Raw genomic sequence first — 27,780 nt, forward strand, 5'->3', positions numbered from 1 at the left:
TTTAAGGGGGGAGGGGGGTCCAGCAAAGTGTGACGACCCATACAAAAATTTCAGAGGTCCCATACAAAAAGTGTGGCATAGGGGGGAGGGGGGGTTGAAAATGGGCAATTTTTGCGTGACGTAATTTATGGACGTTCCCTTGTTCACAATCTGCGAACTTGACTGCGGAAAAAATCGCGACCATAGGCCATATGAATAAAGTTGAGTAAATAAATACTCTTTACTAAATCTATGTGAAGCCGTGGAGCAAATCTCTTTGAATCTTCACAGAGATCTGAGTAAAGAGTATTTACACCGACGAACCGACGTGACAGTGGTGATTCAAAATTGCCCCCCCCCCCCCCCAATTTAACGGTCGACCACCGAAGCGAGCGATCGCTTCTGTCAAATCAGCGCAGACGCGAACCGTTTCCTATATGAACACACGGGGGTTCGGTGTCGAGCTATCAAATCATCGCGAGCCGTTATAGAGGTGGCGGTAGTATTTGGCTATTTTTCATCATGGCGTCGCGGACAACAAATTTGTATTTATTTGTTCTAGCTGTCACGTCGGTTCGTCGGTGGTATTTACTCAGCTTTATTCATATACTTCATTGCACGGTGACGTCATCAGGAAATTGCTCTCTTTCACTCCTACGGGAAATTAGAAAACAACAGGACCAACACCTGTCAAATTTGACAGATACTGGTCCTGTTGTTTTCAAACTCTCTGAAAGAGCGAAAGAGATAGAATTTCGCCGTGAGGTGGTCTATGGGCTCATGACACCGTTGGCATCACCCCAAGGGGTCGTGTGGACTGCATGGGGGTCCAAATTATATTGGCCTCCTAAAGTGAGGTTAAGTTTTGTGAAATCCCATTTCGTATTTTAGTGATTGAGTCGTTCCAGATAAAATTTAATGTGGGATCGGGGTAGAAAAATTCATTTTATCGATAAATTTACCAAAAAAATGATGATTAAATTGATGGGGAACTGGTAGTTCCCTTTCAAACTTCCAAATTTTCACGACATAACCTCTACTTTTAATCGCCAATTGATTATCCTAAATATTCGACCTTATCAAAATCCAAGGAGAATACATTTTACTAAGGTGGCGCAGATAAACATTGCAAACCACTGGTTGTCTCTTCCACTCTTCTGGTGTTCTTATGCAACTAAAATAGTGACGTCACTATTTCAGTTCCATAAGAACACCAGAAGAATGGAAGAGACAACCAGTGGTTTGCAATGTTTATCTGCGCCACCTTAGTAAAATGTATTCTCCTTGATCAAAATCTAGTTCCTGACTTATCCGCTCAGCGTTCATTGCCCCTTTCTTAATGCACACCAATGTACTCATTCAAACAATGGTCCACTGCACGAATTTATGCTGGCCTGCTTACTCTCACACGAAATTTGACGTTTGAGAGGTGCCGACACCGCTCAAACGTCAAATTTCGTGTGAGAGTAAGCAGGCCAGCAAAAATTCGTGCAGTGGACCATCATCACTGATGATTGCCGCCGAAGCGGCCAAAAAGAGCGCACTCACCCTGCGCATTTGCACTCAAGGAGAATACATTTTACTAAGGTGGCGCAGATAAACATTGCAAACCACTGGTTGTCTCTTCCACTCTTCTGGTGTTCTTATGCAACTAAAATAGTGACGTCACTATTTCAGTTCCATAAGAACACCAGAAGAATGGAAGAGACAACCAGTGGTTTGCAATGTTTATCTGCGCCACCTTAGTAAAATGTATTCTCCTTGATTTGCACTGGCAGCGCTGTCACCGTGCGCCGATGATGCGAGAAACGTCAAAAAACAACTCGCTTTCGCTTCGGAGACGTCGTCGGGTTTGGCAGCAGCAGCAGCACCACACTCGCTCGCAAAGCATTTTCAAAAGCGCTGAACGTCGACGACGAGAGGGGGCGACTGACAGACCCATCACCACCTAGGATATCACCACCAGTCAGCCAGCAAGCAAGCAAAGCGAGCGAGAGCGAAGAAGCAAGCATTCATTCTCCCGGGCGTACCGCACACTTCGTTCGGCATCGGCACGGCGGCAGTGGTGTTGTACCAGTGTGAACCACGGTTCGAGTTTCGATTGATTTTTTTCGTATTTTTTATTTCTTCAAGATTTAATCATAAGCGTGGCTAGCCAGGGAATAAAAAGGTAATTTTCGGCGTGAAATCGGTTTCGGATGGTGGCCAAAGTGGGTACCAGCTAAAAGTGGTCCGCCCGGGTCGGTTTTGGGCGTGGAATCGGCACGAATCGGGTCCGTCCGGGGCGGAAAATGCCGTCCGAAAAAAAGTGCCTTTCCGTCGTCGTCGTCGCCCTGAGTGACGACGACGACGGCGATGTCGGTCGTCATTTTCCATCATCAACCATTTTCAGTGAGGTCCGCTGGCTGTCAAAAAAAGTGAAAAAGAAGTTGCGACCGCTGGTGACCGATCGGGATCCGCGTTGAAGGCTGGAACTGAACTGATCCGCTTCCGGAATCGGGTTTTGGCCGTCGGGGACGTGTGCGCGGGGCCGTAGTGCAATCAGTGATCATCGACCATATCCGGAAGACTAACGGAGCTGTTTATCTTTTTGCGTTTCCAGGAAAATGAGTAGCTCCGAGGAGGTTTCTTGGATTTCTTGGTTCTGCGGACTTCGTGGCAATGAATTCTTCTGCGAGGTGAGTACGATTCCTTAGTTAAATTTTTATGGTTCCGACCGGGAGGAATCCTCCGTTCGAATGTAAATTACTGTGCGCTAATTAGTGTGAAATATGATAGCCAGACAAGTGCAATCATCATGGCTAATGGCCGGCAGAACGTAAAAGTAGTAAATGGATCAGTCAGTGCCAGACAAGTGCGTCGGAGGCTCCTCGCCCCGTAATGAAGGATGATATTCGAATTTTTTGAGCAATGTTCGGGGTTATTTCACTCTCCGTTTCATCAGAACTGGAATTATGTGATCATTAGCATTTTTCTACATTTATTCAGATAGTGAATCGTTTGCATTTGGTATGAATTAGATGGGTTGAGGGCGGGCGGTGTCTTCTCAATTAGTGTCGATTTGTTACATTGATAGGAGGAACCAACTTACTGTTGTGAAAGTCGATTTAGTTTGATGAAACATTTTTTTGTGTAGTAGGTACGCATTGTAACTCGAGTACTTCTATCATTTTGTTTACCTTATGAAAAATATGTTATATTTTTTTTCCTCCCCTGTTGGGAAAATTAAGCCACTGTGTCCAATAAGCTGAACTTTTGTGGCATGTACCGTTTTGGTATTCGCATCTAGCTAGCTAATTACCATGTGTCAAGTAATCAGCTTCTGCCGCGAAACGGCGTCTCCCAGTCAGGTGCAATAGAATTTATAAACCACAAGACCTTCCTAGGTTCTGCAGACCAGATCTCACTGGGTTGCAAGCAATCACTATTAAGGAATCTTTGCCTGCGCGTGTATAAAGCACCACAACTGCAAAGCAGATATTCCGAGGTTTCACGTTCCGTATTAGGGTGGCCAGAGCTACCGATTTCTCGGTAGTCCTATCGATTTTCGACATACCTACCGATTCACAGACGCGAGCCCTGAAACTACCGATTTTTTAAATTTCCTAACGAAAACTACCGATTTCCCAGCTTGATAATCAACAATATTAAAACATCTTAATAATAAACTTTTGGAACCAAAGATAGTTGGCATGCATCTTTGAAAACAGATCCAAAAACTTTAAGAATAAAAATACTGCCACTTTTGCCAAGAATTTCTGTGAAGATATCTTCATAAATTCCTAATGGGATTCCTCAATCATTTACTGTTGTGATTACTTCAGGATTCCTAGAGGAATAATCCCTGCTAGGAATCCTTTTGGGGTTGCTCTAAAGATTCTTAGAAATATTCCTTCAGGGATTCGTTAAGAGTTTTCAACAGGGATTCCTTTCGAATTGTATCTAGAGCTTCGTCCAGAGATTTCTCCAAAGATTGCTCCAAATTGCTCAAGAAATTTCTGTTGGGATTTTGCATATATGGTTCCGCCAGAAATTAATCTTCAAAAATGTTTACTACAATTCCTCCTGTGATTTCTTTAAGGATTCTTCCAGATTTATTTATTTCAGAGGTCTTATCTAGAGATTACTCTAAGTATTCGTCTAGTATTATCTACTGAGATTGCTTAATCAATTTCTGTTACTAAAATTCTTCTTGGGATTTTTTTAGAGAATTTCTCAGGTATCCCTACATGGATTACTGTAGAGATTCCTTCAGAAATTTCTCCAGATAATGGTCTAGAAATATTTCCGAAAAATGCGCCAGGGAATTTCCTTCTTCGAGAAAACCTAGAGATTGTTTAACTCTAGGAGTTAATTAGTTATTATATTCGACAAAATACATATTTAATTAGACGCTTGTAAAAAATAATGGGGAATTGTTTTGGAATATTTCTGGTAGATTTATTCGTTCAATTTTTGAAGAGTAGCGGGTGGAAGTTTAAGGAGAAATTTCAAATAATCAGTGAATGTGCAACTCCTAAAGATAAAGAACACTCTTATCCTGGAGGACAACCTGCCATTTCCAATAAATACTGAAGGAATTCATGATGGTATTTTTGGTGAATATCTTGGGTCGATTCAAATATTTTTCTTGAAAAAAAAAAAAACTTTTGCTTTATTATTTCAAACAAATTCTGAAAGCAATATGTAGAGCTTTTTTGTTACAGTATGCTCTTCATAATTCTGATAGTGATTTTTCTTTTCCTTGATACATTTTATGATTAGCAGTAAGAAATTTTGAAGATATAGATTGAAAATTCATATAGTAAGAGCAGACAAATTAAAAATAAACCTTCGGCGTCATTCCTGAAGCAGCCTAGGGGCAAGACACTGTGAAATCCGGAGCAACTCTGAGCAATCCTGAGTAACTCTTTTTGTTCGAATCCATTCAGAAACGGCTCTACGAAGCGGGAAATCGGGTAAGACTGCTCGATTTTTCGCTGGTATCAGGCAACACTTCGGGAAAACCAGAGTGATCCAGAGGCAGCGTCCATTTATTACGTAACGCTAAAATCGGCATTTTTAGACCCCCCCTCTCCCCTCCGTAACGCTTTTTTGTATGAAACCCCGAAAATTTTTGTATGGACCGTAACGCTCGACCATACTCCCCCCCCCCTCCCCCTAGAGCGTTACGTAATTTGTGGACGGCGCCAGAGCAATCCAGAGGAATTCTGAGCAACACTTCGATAACAGAGTTACTCTCGCTGTATCTGTCTTGCCCCTAGGAAGCAGCTCTAAATTAGCTTTAATGAAGTTCGTCTACTTCTCAATGACATCTCTTATTTATTTCTTGGAGTACAACGGAATTGAAAAACTTTGAACCCATATTTTCTAAACCTTCAACCCTTATTTTCTTGAGTAATTTATCTACAAATTGCTTTATGAGTTCTTCCTTTAAATTTTAAATCGATTGCCTGGAAAAGTTTTGAAGTTATTATTAAAAATAGAAGATATTGATATATGTTAAGAAATTTGCCTGTTTTTAAGTATACTTTGATGATACGTAGAAGATTTACAAGAAAATCGACTATCCTATTTAACGATTCAATGGAAAACTCTTGCAACTGGTGCGAAGAATTAACATTTGTTAACCCGGGAGCGGTCGAGTCGTGTACTGAGTACACGCACCATGAAAAATACACGTTTGTGGTACACAGCGTGAGCGTGGCGCCGTTGCAGGTAGTCACAGACGCGACTGCTCCAGGGTTAAAATTCACGAATAAAAAAAAACTTGCATACTACTGTTAAACCTTTTATAATAAATTACTAGAAGATTTTCTTATAGCATAGGGTATTGGTTCCCTTCTTAAGCATGTGGCTCCCATTTTCATCCTACGAAAAACAAAGGATTGAAGCGCTGTTTGTTTTGTTTCTTATTTTTGTATTTTTTGTTAGAAGTGAGCACCCATGAAAACAAAAAGAACGGAATCAATCGGTGCCGTAATCGCTTGTTTTCGAATAGGATGAATATGGGAGCGTGAGATTAATGATGGAACACATACCCTACCATCAAAAATTCTTCCAGTACACTCACTTGACAGTTGTGAACAGATATTCCGAGAATATATGAAGGAAATCCTGGAGGCATTTCAGGAGCAGAAAGTGCTTATGGATTCTCAGCAGATAAAACTAGATGAGCCCCAAAAGGAATTCTTGAAGGAATCCCTATACAAAACCACTGGAGAAATTCCTGGAAGAATCTTTTAAGAAATCACAGGAAGAAAAAATACATCAAAATTTTTAAGGGGAACTTCTGACGGATCCTAGAAAGAATATCCCTACAGAATTCCTAGAGTAATCCCATCGGGAATACCTGGATGAATACAGCAAATCTTGAAGGAATAAAAATAGAAATTCTTGAAGGAGTTCATGAAAAATGCTTGGAGCAATCCCTGGAGGAATCTGGCATTTCTATAGGAATTCCTGTTGATATCGAATTCCTGAACAAATGTTGACAAGAATCTCTAGAGAAATCCTTAGATGAATTCCTGGAAGAATTCTTCAAAGAATCAGAAATTACTGTAGGAATATGAGATGAACCAGCCTAGGGCTGAAAATCTCAAAAATAAAGACAAAAAAAAAAAAAAAAAAAAACTGTAGGAATCTTAACCTTTCAAGGGTGAAGGGTTAAAAAAGGAATCCCATTAGGAATTTATGCATAAAACTGCACAGAAATTCTTGGTGTAAACTTATCAAATATTCCTGAAGGAATCTCAAAAGGCATTCTTTGAGAAATACCAAAAATAATTTCATAAAGATTTCCGTAAGGAATACCTCGATAAAATTGTTGGATAAATTCCTGGAAGAATCCCAACAGGAACGTTTCAGAATAAGAATCCCAAAAAAATTTCAGCATAAAATCCTGATGGAATCCCAGTAGAAGTCTGAAGTTATCCATGGCAGGCCTGGTAGCGAGTCACTATTTAGTGACTTGGTCACTATTTTCGGGTCAGTCACTAAAAAGTCACTATTTTCAAGATGTTTCAACTAAAGTCACTTTTTCTGTTGAAAAGTCACTATTTTCAACTATTTTAATGTTTTGTGGCAAATGATAATCTAGTCAGAGAGAAAACTAAGATTTAAAGTGATAAAAAGTGCAAATCAAGCATTGTGTGGCTGGACTGTGTTAGCAAATTTATCAATCGCCTATGTAGAGTGACTGATTTTGATTCGTGATATTGTTAAGTTAGGTGTCAGAGAGATTTCCAGTTCAAAACTTTTTCATCTATTCAGTGGAAGTGTTGTCTTTCGTCCAAGATTCATGCGACTATTACTAGAAACCATTCTTTCCCATTTAAGTTTCTGGTCATTCTCCAGTAAAGTGATGAAGGTCTTTGAAGTATTACCGAAACAAATATGGGTGAAAAATCTGAATAAACTTGTAATGGCATCCTCGGAAAAAAAGTAGAGAATTTTGATAATTGAGGAATTGAGGAAACATTTGCCAGAAGTCTTGAAGAAATTTTCGGCGGAATTAATGATTGTCGATGTAGGCCTCGAAACATGCTCTTGTATGACCTCCATGACCATTTATGCATGAATTCATGCAGGATTTTGGCGAAAATCACTGAATAGTACTTGCGAAATTTTATCTTTAGCAAAAGCTAATGTTGAATTTCTGATGGTATGATTTCTGTAGGTATGATAATCTAGTTCAACGCCTGAAAAAATGTCCTGATAAAATTTTTTGACGAATGTTTGGAAAATAAATCTTCGAAATGATACCTTCCAGTAATCTTCAACAATTGGGCACTATTGTTTTTTTCTGGAACATGTTCTGACTATTTAGTTGTGAAAAACTCAAATATGGGAGTTTTTGAAGAAGTTAGCAATTTTGTTGAAATTTTAATTGAGTGTTCGTCAATAAGCGTTGTTTGTAATCCCTCAAAAATGTTTGAAATGTATACGATAACAAATACTACAGGAATTCTATCACAATTGCTTAATCAATTTCTGTTTAATTTTCACCTTCTTATAGTTTCGAGGGGGTTTCTCGCAAATAATTTCAAAGAAATTTGAGCATTTTTTTCATAAACCAGCCTACACATTCAATGTGTCACATTGTCTATTTATAAAAAAAAAACATTAAATAAATTCTCCAGAAATTTATAAAAGAAATTTCGTATCCCAAGTATCGTCATTTCCTATCAGGACGATATAGAATAAAAAATTTTTCATTTTGCATTTTTTTAACTTCTCCAGAAATTTTAGCAAACACCATTCCATGATTTTTGCCCACAGTAAATCCACGAATTGAGCAGAATGCTCTTACAAATAAGGCTCAAGAATTTTACCCTGGTTTTTTCTATAAAATGCAAAGCAAATATCTACAATAGTTTAGGAATTTGTTCAATAAACCTCTGAGTATTTCATCTCAAATTCTTCAATATATCAGCTTTAACTAAAAAAATGACAGGAACTTGCGCCAATGTTTCCCTATTGATGTTCTACTGGAAACGACTAAAAAGAAGCTGTATGTGCCAACAACCATTTTCATTCATTTACTTAATATATATTTATCTAGTTCTGCACAATATCTGCTAACAGTTGTATACACATGCATTTTTGATAATTGTTTGTGGAGAAGGTTTTCCTGAAAAATGTGTTTTATGCGGTACTCCAAAGTTTTCTGAATCAAGTTCGGCTCAAAATTTTTGGTCGCTTATCATATTTTTTTGCCAGAAGTCACTATTTAGTCACTTTTTTTGCCATTTGTAAGTCACTATTTGGTCACTATTTTCGTGGACTTGGTCACTAAAATAACTATTTCAACCATCACTCTTTGCTACCAGCCCTGCCATGGGAATAATTCTAGAGATTATATGACGGTAATACAATGATGATGACCTGCATTATTTCAGTTAGTACTGTGTTAGTTCAATATTTTCCATGATTTTAATTCACTATTCAAATTTCATGCTCTATGGGTATCTATATTCTTAAATATTAATCAGGTTGATTCAGTTTCGACTAAATATGGTTGACTTTGTTGAGAATTCCATTACAAGCCAATTTTTCAAGCCTACCGATAACTACAGATTTTTATTCAGTAAATCTACCGATTTCGAAGAAATCTATCTGGCCAACGACAGATACCTATCACTCTGAATCTGGCCAACATTTTTCAAGTGATACTTGCTTGGGCAGTGTCCAGTTACTAGGCCAGTGTATGTACCTAGAGCTGTCTTTTTGAGCTCTAAGAGCTTTTTGATGTTATACATCGTTTTGACTTCCATTCAATTGGATATCACCCTCTGCTCAACCCAGCATTTTAGGTCCATTTTTATTGTTCAGTTTGATATACCACAGAATGGTTCTGGGCCAGCAAATTGTAAATTGAAATAACTTTTAGCAAGCTGTGTGGCATTCCCTTCAATGCCACAGTGACCTGGAATCCAGTATAAGTTTACTGAGTTCCCTTGGCACAATCTGCGCAGTGAAAGAATGCATCCCAAGACAAGCTTCGAAGTGAATGCTCACAATGCATAATGCTTTTAGTACAGCTTTACTATCTGAGAAAATATAAATATTTGCATATCTGTATTTTTACTCAAGGCTGATATTTGCGCATTTCAAAATAGCAAGAATCTACACTGAAAATAATCGACACGCCTCATTCATGTTCTTTTACACGTTAATGTATCGTTCAAAACTGCACGCTATATGGACGTGTAATTCTTTTGAATCAGATGTTGAATAGTTGAGGTTCTAAACCACTGTCTTTTACACATGATTTTATCGTGTTTGAAAGTATGTTTATGTATCGATAATGGAAATGGTTCGCCTATAACTTAATGTACATCACCGAATTCGCCCGCGGTAAGTATGTCCTATCATACTTCAGTTTTTGGTCAACAGGGACCCGCAGCTGGGTGCCTGGTACTGATATTCTAAGAAATTTGACATTTCTGATGCCAAACTAACGTGTTTTACACATGATTTCGAAAAGTAGATTTATGACTGGTTTGACACGTTAAATTCAGATGTTTCCCAAGTGGTGAAAATTCATGTTTGAAACATGTGGCTCGAACGTGTAGAATATTTTCAGTGTATATATATAAAAATGCAGTGGCATACGTGGGACCGCGCATAACTTGCGAACGGAAGGTCCGATTTTGATCGTCTTAGTTTTGTTCTGTAAGTTTTCACCCAAGGAAGGTTTATGAGGCAAAAAACATGGAAATATTGAGAGTTTTTGAAAATCGATCTTCCATACATTTTGTGACCGGGGACTTAGTCTTGGATAGAAACTTGTAACGTCAAAAAACGCAGTAGGCAAGACAAAGTTTGCCGGGTACAGCTAGTATGTTATATACATTTACATCTACTCGTTGTTACATAAAAATAGTAGTACCGTGGACTGCCCTAATTTCGCGCGGGTCCAAATTTCGCTCACTGACAATATTTAGAGATCATAATCATAAAACTGCCCCCATTCGCACAACAGTCCCATGTGGAATAGGAAACCCAGCAAACATGGGACTGTTATGCGAATAGGGGCAGAAAACTGATTGTGCAATAGGACAGATCGGTGAAGTACTCAGTGGCGATTCCCTAACCTCAACTCTACCTGTTCAACAAATGTAAATTCTTGATTTTTTTTGGACAAATCAACTTGAAATCAGTAGAACATGACGAGAATAGTTGTTTTCGCCCATTTCCAAATCGATTTTGATAGTAAATTCTTTGCAATTGCAAGTTTTTGGGTCGTTGAACAGGTAAAAAGTGAGGTTACGAGACGCCACTGGAAGTACTAGATTTGTAGTAATGAGCTGAATTTTAGTATGGTGAGAAGGTCAATTCTGCGTTTCTACAATGAAATGGTCCAAAAAGCGTGAGTATTATAGCGCATTTAGTTCACCACTGGACTATCGCACTAGTTTTTACGAGTGCGAAAACGCTAATAAAAGTGCGCGATAGCATCAAATCAACTCGGTGTCTTCAGAGCACTTGTTCCCACGCTTTTTGGACCATTTCATTGCAGAAACGGAGAATGGGGCACGTTCGGTGTAGTACTAGACTGCCGTGAATCGCATATCAGTCCCATCTTTGCTGGATTTCCTATGCTAATGGGACAAGTATGCGATTCATGGCAGTAGATTTGTAGTAATGAGCTGAATTTTTGTATGGTGAGAAGGTCAGTTCTCCGTTTCTGCAATGAAATGGTGCAAAAAGCGTGGGCATTACTATTATGATTCCTTGCCTAATTTGATATTGTTTGAGCAAAACTTTGGATAACTATGTTGTTTTTGTTGAAAGAAAACAACAACACTGTTACCCAAAGTTTTGCTCAAACAGCATCAAATTAGGCAAGGAATAATAATACCCACGCTTTTTGCACCATTTCATTGCAGAAACGGAGAATTGACCTTCTCACCATACAAAAATTCAACTCATTATTACAAATCTAGTATTTCACCGACCTGTCCTATTGACCTTCTCCCATACTAAAATTAAGCTCATTACTATAAATCTAGTACGACACCGAACGTGCCCCATTGTCCAAATTACACTTTTGCTACGCTATCTAAAGTAAAACTAGGACAATTTAACAATTATTTCTATCAGGTATCAGGTATCAGTAGGTCGGCTTTAGAGGCACGTTCTCCTCCATTCGGGAAATTTGTGCCATCGCCATGAACACAAGCCTTTTCATCATTTACCTGACGGAGAACGGAAGGAAAAAGGATAGGACATGGGAAAGGACAGGTAAGGGAATACGATCGTCATACTCGCAAAAGCGTACCACAATGGATTCACATAGCGTCCTGAAAAGGACACTAATAACGCATAAGCGTGCCACAATGAGTTCGAACAGCGCCCTGGCAAGGGCACTGTGATAATGCATAAAGCGTAAAGAGAGCCTATAGCTCTTTACCACAGCGGGTCAAGAACAACAGAAGGTCCTGAAGATTCAGGTTTCGGAAGTCAGTTTCACTTAATAAGTGTTTCCCGAGTACTCGGAAACGCAATTGCGCAAAAACTGGACAGTTACATATTAAATGATACGAAGTTCCATAATCGGATTCGCAGCTATCACATGCAAATGAATCAGCTTGCTGAATATTCGCCATGTGATAACTGAGTCGGCAGTGGTCAGTCAATGGTTTAACCAGCATGCTGCAATTCTGCTTTGACAGATTTGTAAGATACTTCGCCACCCTTGGAGATGGCTCAGTAAAATATAATTTTGTTTGACAACATGACTCCAAAATATTTCAGTATTGTTTGTGCTGGGTGGCAGCCCAGGTGTGAATCTGAAGCTTTACCCAACACTTGGATACCGGAATAGCTGGCTCAGGGCCAATGAAGTCATGTGATGCTCCAGTGCGAGCTAACTCATCAGCCAATTCATTTCCAGCGATGGAAGAATGGCCAGGTACCCATACAAGGTGAACAGCGTTTGCTGAATTCAGCTCCTCGATTTGAGTTCGACAAGCGATAACTATCTTCGACCTGGAGTTGGCCGAAGCAAGTGCTTTAATAGCAGCCTGGCTATCTGAACAGAAGTATATTACTTTGCCCATTACGTACTGCTGAAGTGCTGATTGCACTTCGCACATAAGAGCAAAGATTTCGGCCTGGAAAACGATGCAGTGTCTAAAAAGTGAATAAGACTGATACAGCCTTAGCTCACGAGAATAAACACCAGCACCTGCTCGACCTTCGAGAAGGGAGCCATCAGTGTAACATACGATGCCGTCTGAAGTACTTCTCTCCAGATAACCAGATGTCCACTCTTCCGGGAAGGGAATTTCGTGGAAAATGTCCTATATGGAAAACTACAAGCAATTGTAAGATCACTTGGAGCAAGGACAACTTTGTAACAATTCACCAAAAGTGGAAACAACGAGGTATGTGTTGAACTGCGGTTCACAGGAGTTTCCTCTGATAAACCGAGCACCCATAGACGGTAAGTGCAAGAAATTGCTTCTTGATTGAGATGAATGTGTAGAGAGACGTAAAAGTCGAACACCATTACGGTTTCGCTTTTCCGTGAAAAGAACATGTTTTACTCGGATTTACCGAAAGGCCATATAGGCGACACCAACCCTCAACTACCTGAAGAGCGTTTTGCATCAGGTCGAAAAGGGTGCTGATGCACATACCGACTAACAATGTTAGGTAGTCGTCGGCAAAACCATAAGTTGGAAAACCGCTATTATTGAGTTGCCTCAATAGCGTATCTGCTACGAGATTCCACAAAAGCGGTGATAAGACTCCCCTTGGGGGCATCCACAAACACTCAATTTCCTAATCGCCGCTTGACGCAATGTCGAGAAGAGATGTCGGTTTTTGAGCATTTGGTAAATCCAATTGGAAATAATTGGAGATATACCATGACCCCGTGCGGCTTCCAATATGGCATCGAAAGGCACGTTGTCAAAGGCACCCTCGATATCTAAGAATACACCCAAGCAGGATTGCTTTTGAGCGAATGCCTTCTCGATTCGTAAACAACTTTGTCAGTGACTCTCTTTGGTTATCCTGGATGTGGTTTATAAAATTTTAGGCTTTTTTTTCTAATGCTGTTTTATCTGTACCTTCCAGGTGGACGAGGATTACATTCAGGATAAGTTCAATTTGACCGGACTGAACGAACAAGTACCGAACTACAGACAGGCTCTCGACATGATATTGGATCTGGAACCCGGTAAGTAGTACAACGGTTCAATAGAACATAACATAGTTTCAAATGGTATTACCGTGAGGTCACCATTCAACGCTCGTTACATACGATTTATTTTCAAATCGTATAAAACGAGCGGCTAATGGCGACCTCACGGTATGCCGAACAAGTATATTATGCTTTTTGAAGTAGTGATAAACTTGTTTAGTCATGATCGTGATTTTTTTTATGAAATCCTATGAATAGTTCAAGGTTATTTAAAAAGTAGCTTCTATGATTATACGTTATTCTTATCGAGTAATCATTCAAAAAAACTATTGAAACTAATCGTATTCTTAAAATTTATTATTCCTTAAAATACCCAAAATCAGAGGATGAAATAGAAGACAACCCGAACCAGTCCGATTTGATCGAGCAGGCGGCCGAGATGCTGTACGGTTTGATCCACGCTAGGTATATCCTCACCAATCGCGGCATAGCTCAAATGATAGAGAAATATCAAAGCGGCGACTTTGGTCACTGCCCGCGGGTGTACTGCGAGAGCCAACCGATGCTTCCATTAGGTAATGTTCATTTACTTCGACCTCACTGACTGTTCGAAGTGTCCCAGAATTGGTCTCATCCGTCCAACTTCATCCCTTTACACAGGTCTATCCGATGTGCCCGGAGAGGCGATGGTGAAAAACTACTGTCCCAAGTGCATCGACGTCTACACACCAAAGTCCTCGAGGCACCACCACACGGACGGGGCCTACTTTGGCACCGGATTTCCGCACATGCTGTTCATGGTACATCCCGAGTATCGCCCGAAACGTCCCGCCAACCAGTTCGTGCCGCGGTAAGTCAAATGAATTGCAATTCTCCATTAATACAAGGTGTTCAAGATGTCCCGCTTGGATCTAATGCTGTTTCCCTCGATATTTTTTTTTTCGATTTCAGTTTGTACGGCTTCAAAATCCACTCGTTAGCGTATCAAATTCAACTGCAGGCTGCTGCCAACTTTAAAGCACCGATGCGAGGGGTAATGAATGGCAATTGAGCCGTTTTCTTTTCTCCTTCTATTGTACCATATACATACCTTAGGCCCATTTGAGCGTTAGTGTATAGCTTATTGCTTATTTGGGAGAAAACCGTACCGTTTTATGTTTTGTTTCGCTTGTGTATGGGGGAAAGTTTGAAGGTGCGAAATACCGAATACACATTAGGTATTTGTAGCACAAATTTGTTCTGAAGATTCCTCTTAGCAACTGGAGGGATTGAAAATTGAAAGCCGCTCGACTGCTATCGGGTTTGGTTTATCCACGGAGGGAAATTATTTACCATCGAACAAAAAACAGCATATCTACGTGGAAATAAAAGTACAATTCGGCTAAAACATCAAATTGGCAAGTATTTTTATTTATTGGTCATATGTACTGCAAAAATTCGTCCGGGAATCGGGAGTTCTGGAAAAGATTCGTTTAGAGATTATGCTGACCGTACACCTAGTTGGATGTTATTCCGTAACTGTTCTATCGTGAAATTAATCGAAATATATATTAGTCCTGTTCAATGAAGTAGCTTGAACATAGTTGAAGTGGCTGCATCCTGCTCTTGCCCATTTTTTGAAGAATAGGTATACTGCCGCCACTCGCATAACAGTCCCATCTTTGTTGGGTTTCCTATTCATATCAGGCTAAACATGTCTAAAGGTCCTATCTGCAGAAGAGAGGCTCTCTTTTGTTTCTCTCTCTTTCGTTAATATCTCAGCTGTTTATTTGTATTATGATTGTCTCCTTGCATTGAATGATGGTCAAAACAATCGTCTTTTGATTTGTATTGCAAAAATAGTTGAAAAGTGTACCTAATTGAAATAGAAAATGAACAAAGAGAGCCTCTCAAATGAAGATAGGACCTATTGAAATGTTTGGCCTGATATGGGACTGTTTTGCGAGTGGGGGCAGTACAGGTATAGAAATAGAGTCCACAGCGTTTACTACATCGTGGGTATGAATAAAAAGTTTTAGATTATGTACACCCGATTCTTTTTTTGGTACGGGTCTTCTGTTTGCTATAACTCAGTTATTGTTGAACCAATTCGCTTAAAATTTTGTACACAGGAAGAAACGTTTAGTACTATTTGTGCACAAAAAAAAAAAACAAGTCAATAAGTTGAAAATTGACTGAGTTATAGCAAAAAAAAAGAGCCGTACAAAAATAATAATCTGGTGTATGTAGGATGTGCATCTGGAAAATCCGCTACCACGATTTTTCCAGAAATTCCGTTAGGGTTTTCTTCCTGGAATTTCTTTGGAAATACCTCTTGAAATTCCTCCCAGTGTTATTTTTTCAAGATTCCTTCCGTATTTTTCACGCCATTTGACTTGGTATTACTTTTTGAATTTCTTCCTGGGATTCTTCCATGAGAAGCTTCCAGAATTCTGATCGATTTCTTCTGGAATGTTCTACGGTATTATTGATCCCAGAGTTCCCGTGGGTTTCTACCAGGATTTATCCCGTGATCTTCACAAGAGTTTCTCTCAGAAAATACCGCAGATGTTGTCGCGGAATTCCTGTCAGAGTTTCTCTCGGAATTCCTCTTGATGGAGTTATTCCTGGAATTTCTGCTAAAGCTTTTCCAAGGGTTTTAAAAAGGGTTTGACTAATTTCCTGCAGGAATTCCTTCCGAGATTGCTTCCGAAGTTTCTCTTGTGATTTCTTCAAGAAATTTCCGATAACTTTCTTCTAGATTTTTTTCTTGGATTTCTACAGAAGTTTCAACAGGTATATTTCTCAAAGGTTCTTGCGGGATTTCTTTTGAAGTTTCACTTGAGATTTCTATCAAAGTTTCACCCGGCTCTTCTCTCAGAAGATTCCTTTGTGATTTTGATCCTGGGATGTCTCTCAGAGTTCTTCGGAATTAATCCTGGACTTTCTCCTTAGATTTTTTTTTTGAGAGTCTTCAGGGGATTTCTACAGGAGCAACTGCTGGTATTTCTCATGCTTTTCTTGTAGTTGCAGTGATCCACCTGAGATTTTTTTACCGACTTTCACGGGATTATTCCCAGAGCTCTTACCGGAATCTCTTCCAGAAATTATCCCAAGAATCTGGAATCCAGATTCTGGATGCTTCTTTCAGGATTCCTTAAAAAAAATTGCTTCTGGAGTTCTTTCAGGATTTTTTCAGAGCTTTTCTCTGAATGTCTTCTCCTGGGATAACTTACACACTCAAAACAGATTTACGGGCTCGGCAAAAACGCGCACAGCCGTCTGCTCAGTAAAACTATCAGCTGATATCCCAGCAAAAAGTGACATTTGTTAGCTGACTCTCAGCAAAACGATTGCCGAAGCTCAGCAATGAACTGTCAAAATTGCTGAGATCTCAGCAAAATTGTTGTTTGCTGATTACTCGGCTGTGCAAATCTCGGCAAAAGAATGGAAAAATGCTGATATCCCGGCAATCTGAATTAAGTGTGTACGAGATTTCTTGTAAGAAATTCCTGGAAAAATATCTGAAAGAATCCCGGTCAAATTTTGCGAAAAACTCCACAAAGACGAGAGGAACTTTAACAAAAAATCCTGAGAGAAACTGGGACATCTCGGAAAAAAAGTTCTGGGACTAATCCCAAGTGGAAATACTGAGGAAATTTAAGAAAGAACTCGGGAGAAACTACGTGCGAAATCCCGCAAGGAAATCCACGAGAAATATCTGAAAACTGTCTTTGGAAGAAATCCCTGCAAAAACTTCTGTAAAAATCCTAAGACAAACTGTTGGAAAACTACCCCGAAACCACTAAGAGACATTCCTGGAAGAACTTTGAAAAAAAATTTGGAAGGATTCCCGGGAGGAATCCAACGAAAAACTCTGGAAGACAGTCCGGGGGGTACATACTCTAGCAGAGACCCTGTGAAAAACTTCGAAAAGCCTGAAATCGTGAAAAATCACGGAAGGGAATATTTATGGAAGCAAATATGTCAAATCAGAATAAACAACTTTTGATGATTTCAAGAAAAAAAAACTGAGAAACTGGAAATTAACCAGAAAATTTTGAAGCAAGCATCATGGGTAAAATTTTGAAATCTCAACATTACTACACCACCAGCACAGAATACAAACATCCAAGTTCATATCCAAAACTGTGTATGGAATTTAACGTTAATATAGTCTGTAGAATTACTGATTGAACTCCTGAATATGTTTTCTGATACTTTAGAGTATGTTGATGTCATTGTGGGTGGAAATGTCAAAGCAATTTCTTGCAATACACCCAAAAGAACTCTGGGAAACATTTTGAAATATTCCTCTACCGATTTTTGTATTATATTCGTGAGAGTTTTGTTAAAAAGTTTTTGAAAAAAATCAGAGATTTTATAGAATCTCTTTAAATAATAATTCTTAATTTTTGAATTTTTGGTGTTGTTTTGAGATAAAGATTTATTAAATTTCACCCCTGGAAAAAAACCTGGAAAACTTGGGAATTTTTATTTTGTCTTATTAGTAGACACCCTGATGTCCAAATTACCTGAACCACCCTATTTGTTGCTGATGAAGATTTTTACTAGTGTTCATATTGGTCTTATTTTCCGCTGCTTCTTCACACATAGAATGCACTAAGTGAGCTTCTTGCTGTTCATCATCTCTGCGTACCGTGTTTCGCATTTCATTCGAATTTCAATTCCTCATTCCTCATTCCACACTACTCACTTCTTCCTCCTCTCTTCTCGCTCTTCAATTCCCTGTCTCTTCACTGATTATTCCTCGCTAGTCATTCCTAACTCCTTACTGTTTACTTCTCAGCCCTCACTGTTTCACCTTCTTTGTTCTTCATTTTAATTTTTATCATTTCTCACTACCTACCTTCTGAATCTGCACTGCTCACTTGTGGTTTCGTGACCGTGAGGCAAGTGTCACCAAGCATCTAGTCACATCGTGCAGAGGAGCGCGGGTTCGATTCTCGCCGCAGCTATCAGGAAAAGCTTTCGGCTGTGCCACTAGGCGTTGCATGCTAGTTCGTTGGGTTCATTCAAATATTACGTAACGCAAAATATGACAATTTTAGACCCCCTCCCTCCCCCACGTAACAACTTTTGTATGGAAGATTTTGAAATTTTGTATGAAGCGTAACACAGTGCTAGACCCCCTCCCTCCCATCATTGCGTTACGTAATATTTGAATGAACCCTTGTCTAGTACCATGCTCCCTTCAAAGAGCTTATAGCTCACTGGAAGCATTAAACTTATCCGTGTCTTTTTTCTCGCTTCTTACTCTTGATTCACACTCCTCACTCTTCATTTTCAATGCTCTCTCCTCACCGCTCATTTTTCTTAACATGGATGACATTGCGCACAGAAAATGTGCACAGTTCAGCTCGTTTTCATATTTAAACCGCTCATTCTTGCATATACACTGAGGAGCATGCGATCCTTGCTTCTCATTAAGGGTTCATTCAAATATGACGTAACGCAAAATATGACAATTTTAGACCCCTTCCCTCCTCCACATAACAACTTTTGTATGGGAAATTTTGGAATTTTGCATGAATCATAACACAGCGGGAGACCCCCTCGCTCTTCCTTTAGCGTTACGTAATATTTGAACGAACCCTTACTTATTCTTCATTCTTCACAACACACTTCTCACTTACTCACTGCTTATTGTTTACAGTTAATTTCTCTCTTCACTGTTTACTCCTCACTTCTCACTCTGCTGTTCACCATTTATTTCTCACTGCTTCACACTCCTTTCAATTTGTTCCTCACTGCTCACTTCGTACTCCTCATTCTATACTGTTCACTTACCAATGCTCACTTTTTACTGCTCATTCCTCACTGTTCACTTGTTAGATTTCTCCAAAAATTATTCTGGGATTCCAACAGGAGTTTCGTTTGACATTCTTTGATGGTTTCCCTCTGGGATTGTGCCACAGAGATTGCAAGTCCTAAAACTCTTCTAGGATTCCTGCATGCGTTTATTCTGAGAGCCCATCGGTTTGGGATTACTGCAGAAGTAATTTGAAAAAAAAAAAATCATCAATAAATATGTTCTTTGATTCCTCCAAGAGCTTCTTCTGACTTACCGCTACATACTATCGTCCTTAGAAATCCCCCAGGACTTTCTTGTGGGACTTTTGGGAATCCTCAAGGACTCTCGTTTGGAATCCTTCAAGGACTTCTTCTGGGAGTGTTCCATCTGAAAATGCCCCAGAAGTCCTTAATTTAAAAATGCCCCAGAAGTTCCTTCTAGGAGCCCCCCTCCAAAAGATCCTTCTGATGTTTCTAGTGAAAATCCTTCAAAATCCGAGGGAATCTTCCAGGAGTTTTTTTTTTAGCTTCCTTCAAAAGTTCTTTCTGGAGCTTCATATAGGGATCTTCCAGATGGTCCTTCTGGAAATCTTTCAGGAGCTTTTTCTGAAAATCCTACAGGTGCTCTTTTTAGGATTTTCTCAGTAGGTTTCTTGGGAATTCTCTAGAAGCGGCTGTACTGATTTTTCCAGGAGTTAATTTTGGAGTTTTTTTTTATGGGAATCTTCCAGGGTTGTCTTTACTAATAATCTTCTTGACGCACCTCCTGGAAATCTTTCAGAGGTTTGTCGTGGAAATCCCCCAGGAGTTCCTTTTGGGATTCCTCCAGGAGTTCTTGGGAGTAATTGCTTAATCGAATTCGTGTATTGATTCTCAGAAGAAATTGAGTTATTTTGATGATTCCTCCAGGGGTATCTTTTTGAGTTTCTTTTGGGAAGCTTCCACGAGTTTCTGCTATGAGTCTGCCAGAAGTTTCCTGTGGGAATATTTCAGCAGTTTTTTTTTGAAAATCCTCCAAGAGTTTCTGGAGAAATCTCTATATTGAATTCCTGGATTAATTACCAAAAAATACTTCCCAGTGGAATTCCAGGCTAAATTCTTTGAACAATCCTTAAAATAACTTCTAAAGAAGTACCAGGAGAAAAAAACCAAAAGAAATCCACGAAGGAATCTGGAAGAATCCCCAGAAGGAGTTTTTGGTAGAATGCCTAGCAGTCGTTGTCGGCACAGTTGTCGGCCTGGGTGTGGATTGAGCAATTACAATTACAATGCCTAGCAAGAATTCCTGGAGAAATCTCCAAAAGGCGTTCTTGGAGTATTCCACCGATGGAATTGCTGGATGAATCAGGGAACAACAGTAAAATATCAATACAGTCATACCTCGATATAACGTAACCTCGATATAACGTAACCTCGATATAACGTAACTCGATATAACGTAACTTTTACCTCGATATAACGTAACTTTTTTTTTTGGATCCAACTTTTCACTATTTAAATAATTAGAGTGATTTACAAAATTTTCTATATGATATTACACCCCTCCTGGAACCAAGCCTGCTATCCAGTTATGGGTTATATGACAAATTTGAAAGTTTTATAAGAATTTTCGGAGTCACTGTTGATAAGAAATGTTATATAGCTTTTCACGGAACAAACATTACATCTTCTACTCATTATTGACATTACATCCCTACTGGAACATAGCCTTTAAACTCCAAACGAGATGACAGTAGACAGCATTGGTAGTGAACTCGATTTCGTGTGATACTGGGTGTAAGAACGCCAGTAACGGTCCGCTTTGTCTTATAGTAAATTTTGCAGAAAATCACTAGAGAAATTCTCTGATAAATCCCTGGAGGAACTTCTTGAGAAATCACTGGAAAAATTCGCGAAGAAATCCTCAAAAGAACTCTTGAAGGAATTTCCAAAGACATTCCTGAATAAATGGTGGAACTCCTGGAGGAATGCCTGGAAAAAAAATCGTGCTTTATCCTCGGAGGAATAAGAGCAATAAACACAGTTATTCCTGGTAACAATCAGGGACAGTCCTTAATTACATAAGGAACTTCTGTATAAGTCTCAGCAGGAACTTCTGGAGAAATTCGTGCACTGGTGGAATCCTAGTTGGATTTTCAAGAAGGGTCACAGTGAGAATCCATGGAAAAAAAAACTCAGGTTGAATTCCTGAAGTAATTTTAAAAAAATCCGCGCTGCATTCCAGGAAGAATTCCTGGAAAAATCAAATAAGGAATATCTGGAGGAATCTTTGAAGAAATTTCTAGTGGAATTCTATCTGATATTCTTGGAGAATTCTTTGCAATATTTTTTTAAAGAATTACTTCTGTATCTCAGAAGGAAATTTTCAAGGAATTACTGGAGAAACTTCTGGAGAAATCACAGAAGTTTTTCTAGCGGGATCTGAAGAGGAAATCTTTTGGAAACTCCGTCATTGTGCTGGATGAGTTGCAGCAAGAATACCTGGGTGAATCTTGGCGAATACCCCAAGTAATACACTTGTCTTAGAGGAGTCACAGCGGCGCAAGTTTTCATGGCGCAGCAGTCACTGCGATTTACTTCCAGCAAGTAAGAATTCATTTGTTAGAAGTAAGTCACAGTGGCTCCTGCGCAACAAAACCTACGCCGCCGTGAGTCTTCTGCAACAAATGTGTTACTTGCGACTCTTCGAACAGGAATAATTGAAATATTGGAACTTTTTGGAGGATCCTTGCAGGAGTGACTGGAGAAATCCTAAAAGAAATTTTAAGAGGAACGTCAGAATTAAGCTTTGGAAAAATTTTGGACAGAATAAATCTTGAAAAGCAAATCTCTTTGGGGAATCCTACAGAAATCCCTTGAGAAACCACGTGGAGGAATCATATCTAGAACATCTGAAGCAATTAAGGCAGGCGTTCCTAAATATATCATAGCAGATATAAAATTCAGTAAGAATTTATGGAGGAAGGATTTATGGATTGAAGGATCCTTGGATAAATATCCTTAGAGAACTTCAGGATGAATCACATGAGGTATTTCATGAGGTACTCAACCAGGAACTCCTGGGAGAATTCTCGAATTATTTCTACAGGAATCCCGAGAGGAATTCATGGAGGCATCATCGGATTATAATTTTGCCTGCGTCACATAGATGTCTTACTTATAATCACACCAATATACAAGGCTTGACGTTTGATCAGGTCTAGATGCAAAAAAGGAGAAATATCTTTATATATGTGACATTGGCTTAAATAGTTAAATATAAAGAGACATGCTAAGTATTCGAATTATGTATGATCTTACAAACTTTCAAAAAAATATGTAAAATTCAATGATAAAAAAAATATATATAAGAAAGGCAGGAAATCACTGTTGGGTGATTAACATAATCTTTTTGGTAATTTTCTTTTCAAAATATGTATTTAAAACGAAATTCGTGAAAAAAATTTTTTGCTTCGATATAACGTAACTTCGATATAACGTAACGAAAATAAAATTGCAGTTACGTTATATCGAGGTATGACTGTAACACAAAAAAAGCTGAAAACTTTAAATAATGGTTCGATTATCCGGGTGATTCGATTAGGGTGCGGGCACCGGTTTTAGCCAGTCTAAGGGAAATCATTTTTATGAAAATAACCAATAATCCTATGAAAACAACCAATGCGTCAAATGAAAGGTTTCAATCTGTATTTTGAAGGAAAAATGCAGAAATCAAGCCAATACTTGATTTTTGTATTAAAAGTGGCACTGGCCAAAATAGAAGCTCTGCCGCAGTTTTGGTCATATTCTTAAGTTTGGTTTCTATTTTGGCCAATCACGTGTATTTCTTATGGGAATGGCCAAATTAGAAGCACCCTGGCCAAAATAGATACACGGGAGCAGATTTTTTAAGGAAATATATTTTTTTCTTCTAGTTTTTTAATCAAAATGTGTGGTTTTCACAGCTGTAATCACCATATTGTATTAGGATCTACTAGTAAAAATTAAATTTACGCTGATTTAGATCGCAACAGGCTCAATACCGCACTATGGCCAAATGTTACGTCCTGGAGTTCGGGGTGGCCGGGAGACATAGTAGTCTATTGAAACTTCCAACATTAAAATATACTTTATTTACAATATAAAATATACATTACAAAGACGCGACACATACACGACACGAAGGCTACATTACTTCTAAATCTAACATCTGCGATTGTGCATCGACCGAGGCATAACGAAATGCTATCGGCGAGCACGCAGAACGACGAGAGCATGAGAGCCAATCCAGTGATTCTCAACACCAAAACTCCGGACTGGCCAAAACTGAAGCTTCTGCCCTATTCAGAGTGATAATCGATTCCCATCAACGCAACAAGTTACTCGCATGTTAGTACGTACAAGTAAATAGGCTAAGTTTTTTTGGGACGACGTCACCATCAATTGTGATTTTTTTGAATAGATTACCTTCTTTTTTACATCGTGGTATACGTCGCAGCCTAAGTATCATTTTGATGACCAATTAGTCTTGTAGAGGTTTTGAGAACCGTGATAAAACCTTTTAAAGTTTATCTAGGTTTTCTGAGCCTTCTACGAACCTCTTCTAGTCTATTTGTCTCAACAATGTCACTTGTGAGCATAGCTTTAGTATACCAAACGTACGGTTTTCATCCAGTTCGGTTCTCCATAACTGTATCTAAACGATTTCTTTCTCTTCCATCCTCAAATTCCCAATTTGCTGCTGCTTCTTTCGTTCCGATCCTGTGTCAATCGCACGTGGCCATCACGTGCACCCTTGCCTTGTCGTCCCACGTCGGTGTTGTTCTTACTTAGTGAAGTGCTCGGCGAAGGTCATCGACAATTGAGTTGCCGACAACTGGGTCAACGAGAAAATCGTTTGATCGCCAGAAGAAGTGACCACAAACATCCCTACATCCCACATACAAACAACCGACACCCAAGTACATACACGCGACAACGCCACGGAGATCAAGGGGCGAGAAGGCGACCACCTCGACAACAAACAATAAGAGCGATCCGCAGAATCAGCCAAGAGGGAAAAGTAGTACCAGTTGAAAGAACAAAAAAAAAACAGAACAAGCAGTTGAAGAATATCAAACAAACGCGATAACGTAAAACATACTTAAAGAAAGTAAATAGGACAAAAACAAAATTTCTAGATAAATCAGTAAGTCATTGAACAGAAAAAAGCATGTTAGCGAATACAAAGTAACCAATTGTACATCCCCCAAACCACCAAATCCAAGAAAAAAAAAACAAAAAAATGCGCATTTCGCATTGTAGAACATGGCATACTGTAGAATTAGGCCCAAAACCATCCTTCTTGTCTCATAGCGGAAGAGGAGAGTACCATTCATTGATCGACCGAAGTAAACATTGAAACGAAGAATGTTGTCATTTTTTTCTAATAAGAATTGGAATTTATTGCTAGGATGAATCGCCGGGACGAAGCGGAATTTTTATGAAACGTTGTAAGACCATTCAGTGAAATTGTGTATTTGAAGATAAAAAAGATAACAAATACAAACACTAAACAAACAATATTAGACCTTAGTGTGATTCGAGTAATTTGTTGCAACAAACAGGAACTAAAACAAACAAACAAACAAACGGAGGAAATATACACCAGGGTTGAAGAACAGCAGACGACGAAAAACGAAGAACCTCCCATTTCCTCTCTTCCTACTTAGATAGGCCGCACCTGAAAGCGTAAACGATCTTTTGGAACAACGGTCGTTTGGCATAAACTGAGAAGGACAGCCAATTTTATATCAAGCAAATGTTATGCCAAACGGCCGTTATGCCGAAATGGAGTCCTCCCGCATCCATTAGAGTGAATGCCACGAACATCCCATTTTTAACCCATTTGTATATTTTTTCTCGTCTACAAAACAACAACGTATCTCGCGTGGCAGACCGAGTAGTCCTATAAAGGTTGCAAACAGAGAAATAAACACACGTCAACAACATCAACAAAGAAACATCATTTTACACCGGAAGACCCTTTTCCTTTTTATTGCCCTTCAGAAAAACAATTGAATTAAGAAAATCAACAGAGAGTAAGCGGAAGCCTTGTTTGTATAGCTTAGTAGCGAAAATGAGCAGTAAGATTAGTTTTTTCTCAGTTTCCAGTTGTCGCTAAGTTGCATTCTGCAAAAAAAAAATAAACGGTGGGAAATAATAAATCTATCCATTTGTATCATATTACTTAGCTAACGAAAACCAGAACAGAATAAAAGAACAACGTCAAGAGCGTGGTACCTACTAGGTAAATCCACTTAGTTCAAGTGTTGACATTGAAGATATGAAAATACCGGACCGGAGATGAAGTCAGCTGAAGGTTCAAGTCGACAAAAATAGTGCGCAATTGAGTTATGAAATATGATGATGGCAACCGCTGGTTTGGACCAGCGCGGTTGCCAGATGGGGTTTATAATTTATATCCAATCTAATTACAACAAAACAGTTAATTTGCATTGAAAGGAACCTACAAAACAAAAACTGAAATAGAATAATTATTGCTCTAATTTTACTACTATTATTATTATTGCTGGAACGATTAAATTTTAATAAATTATATTACAAAACAACACATTTTGGGTTACTGAGTGTGTATGTGTTTTTCATTGAAGCTTCGAACTCAACTTTTCTATTATTATTTCTTTTTCATAGAGTACTAACACCTTAACAGAACATGAAAGAACGAAAGCTGGAAGCCCGTCCGAGTGGTTCAGGAAAGCAAGGTTTATTGAAACCGAGAGGCGAAAAAATATGAAGAGACAAGCAATTATTCAGGCTTTAGGAGGTATGGAGCAGAACGATGTGCAAAGATTTTCCAAAACAATCAAGTCTCCTGAAATAAAAAAACCGAGCCGGATGTCGTTGAGGTCATGTGAGGGTAAAGATTTGCTTACATCTTACACCAAATTTCGGCGGTAATCACTTATCATTTCTACCTGGTGGTGATGAAAAACCGATTCGATGATCGACGTAGCATGGTGAGTTAACTTTGTTTTTTCCCACAACGAATCAAAGCTTATATAAAAGCATATTTTATCGAACTGATATGAACCTCGAATAGGAGTAATTCTCGCTGAGACCGGCCCACTATTTACACCTTGTCTTTAAAAATGCTCAAAGTGGTGATTTTCTGAAAGTACTTGCCAAAAAATAAAGAAAAATGCATCTGGTTACTCAAATTGATGGACCCCTCGTTAGTAGAGCCACAACAATTTTTGCAGACCCCTCGGTTTTGGCCAAATGGTGGTTTATTTAAACCGTTATAACTCGAAAGTTTCTCGAAAAACCACCTCAAAACGAAATGTTGTTGAAAAGAGGAAAGATAGAGCTACTATTTACAGTTACAAAAAGTTGGGTCGGCCATATTGGTTTTGGCCGCCATCTTGAATTTTTATACCAAAACTTTTTTTTCACCATGTTGGCAACGACCGATTTTCAATTTTTTTGCATCAATTGAAAGCTAAGACATTTATACATAACATATCAAAAAATTAGAGATGTCTTTTTTCCTATCAAAAGTTATCTGTCACGCCAGAGTTCGAGTGCATTGTTGAACAGTAAATTTGAAAAATCATCGCCCAGCTCCAATCAGTCTAAGGGCCGATTTCTTCACCTCGGCTTAACCGGTAAGCCAGGCTTACCCATACAGTTAAACCTGGCTTAACGCTTAAGCCAGGGTGAAGAAATCGCCCCTAAGGTCACAAAATTAGAATAACTAGCCACAGAAGTCCAATGTCGCGACTGTTCGTGTGACTAACATCTAGTTTGCCACGCCCTTACATCGTCAGTAGCTGTACTTGAAGTGTCAAAAAAAAAGTGTTTTGTTTACCAAAACAAAAGGTCCTCTACAAGATGGACACTTAAAAATAATCAATTATTACAATTGAAGCAATTAAAATTATTAAATAGGAAAAGTGATTACAGCGTCACTGGAGTTCTAGTGTATTTCTATTGTCACAAATGAGGTAGATCAGATACTTCGCTGACGATCCGAATACTTGATTTTGATCCATCCTGTGTTGCGCTTATCAGCCTAATACTAAGGCGCTGTTCATAAACTACGTAGACTAAATTTTGGCAATCTCATACCCCCTCCCCTTTCGTAGACTTTCGTCCATACAAAATTTTCGAAATTTGTATGGACCGTAGACTTTGGTCAGACCCCCCGCCCCCCTCCGAGTCTACGTAGTTTCTGGACGGGCCCTAATTAGTTTCGCCAGAAAACCAAGTTTTGACATCTGCCAATACTTATTCCACAGACAAACAGACGTAACACTTCTATCATTTTCCGATTCAAATTATAGTCACGGAAACACATTCGCCCAATGCTA

At 39.0% G+C, this 27,780-nt stretch overlaps 1 protein-coding gene across 2 annotated transcripts; it reads left to right on the plus strand.

Annotated features, from left to right (window-relative positions):
- The first annotated feature begins 1,809 nt into the window (after window positions 1-1,809).
- LOC109413608 (casein kinase II subunit beta) lies at window positions 1,810-26,038 on the plus strand. Of its 2 annotated transcripts, none has more exons than XM_029865416.2 (7): window positions 1,810-2,149; window positions 2,582-2,657; window positions 13,570-13,672; window positions 14,020-14,211; window positions 14,297-14,486; window positions 14,588-14,669; window positions 24,242-26,038. In XM_029865416.2, the coding sequence occupies exons 2-7, from the start codon at window positions 2,586-2,588 to the stop codon at window positions 24,242-24,244; spliced, it is 642 nt and encodes a 213-aa protein (XP_029721276.1). In that variant the 5' UTR covers window positions 1,810-2,149; window positions 2,582-2,585; the 3' UTR covers window positions 24,245-26,038. The 2 variants fall into 2 exon arrangements, with proteins under 2 accessions (XP_029721276.1, XP_029721275.1); XM_029865415.2 differs by having other exon boundaries at window positions 1,920-2,149; window positions 24,247-26,038.
- Window positions 26,039-27,780: the final 1,742 nt, after the last annotated feature.

Source organism: Aedes albopictus, chromosome 3 (genome assembly GCF_035046485.1).
Source record: "Aedes albopictus strain Foshan chromosome 3, AalbF5, whole genome shotgun sequence".
Classification (NCBI taxonomy): Eukaryota; Metazoa; Arthropoda; class Insecta; order Diptera; family Culicidae; genus Aedes; species Aedes albopictus.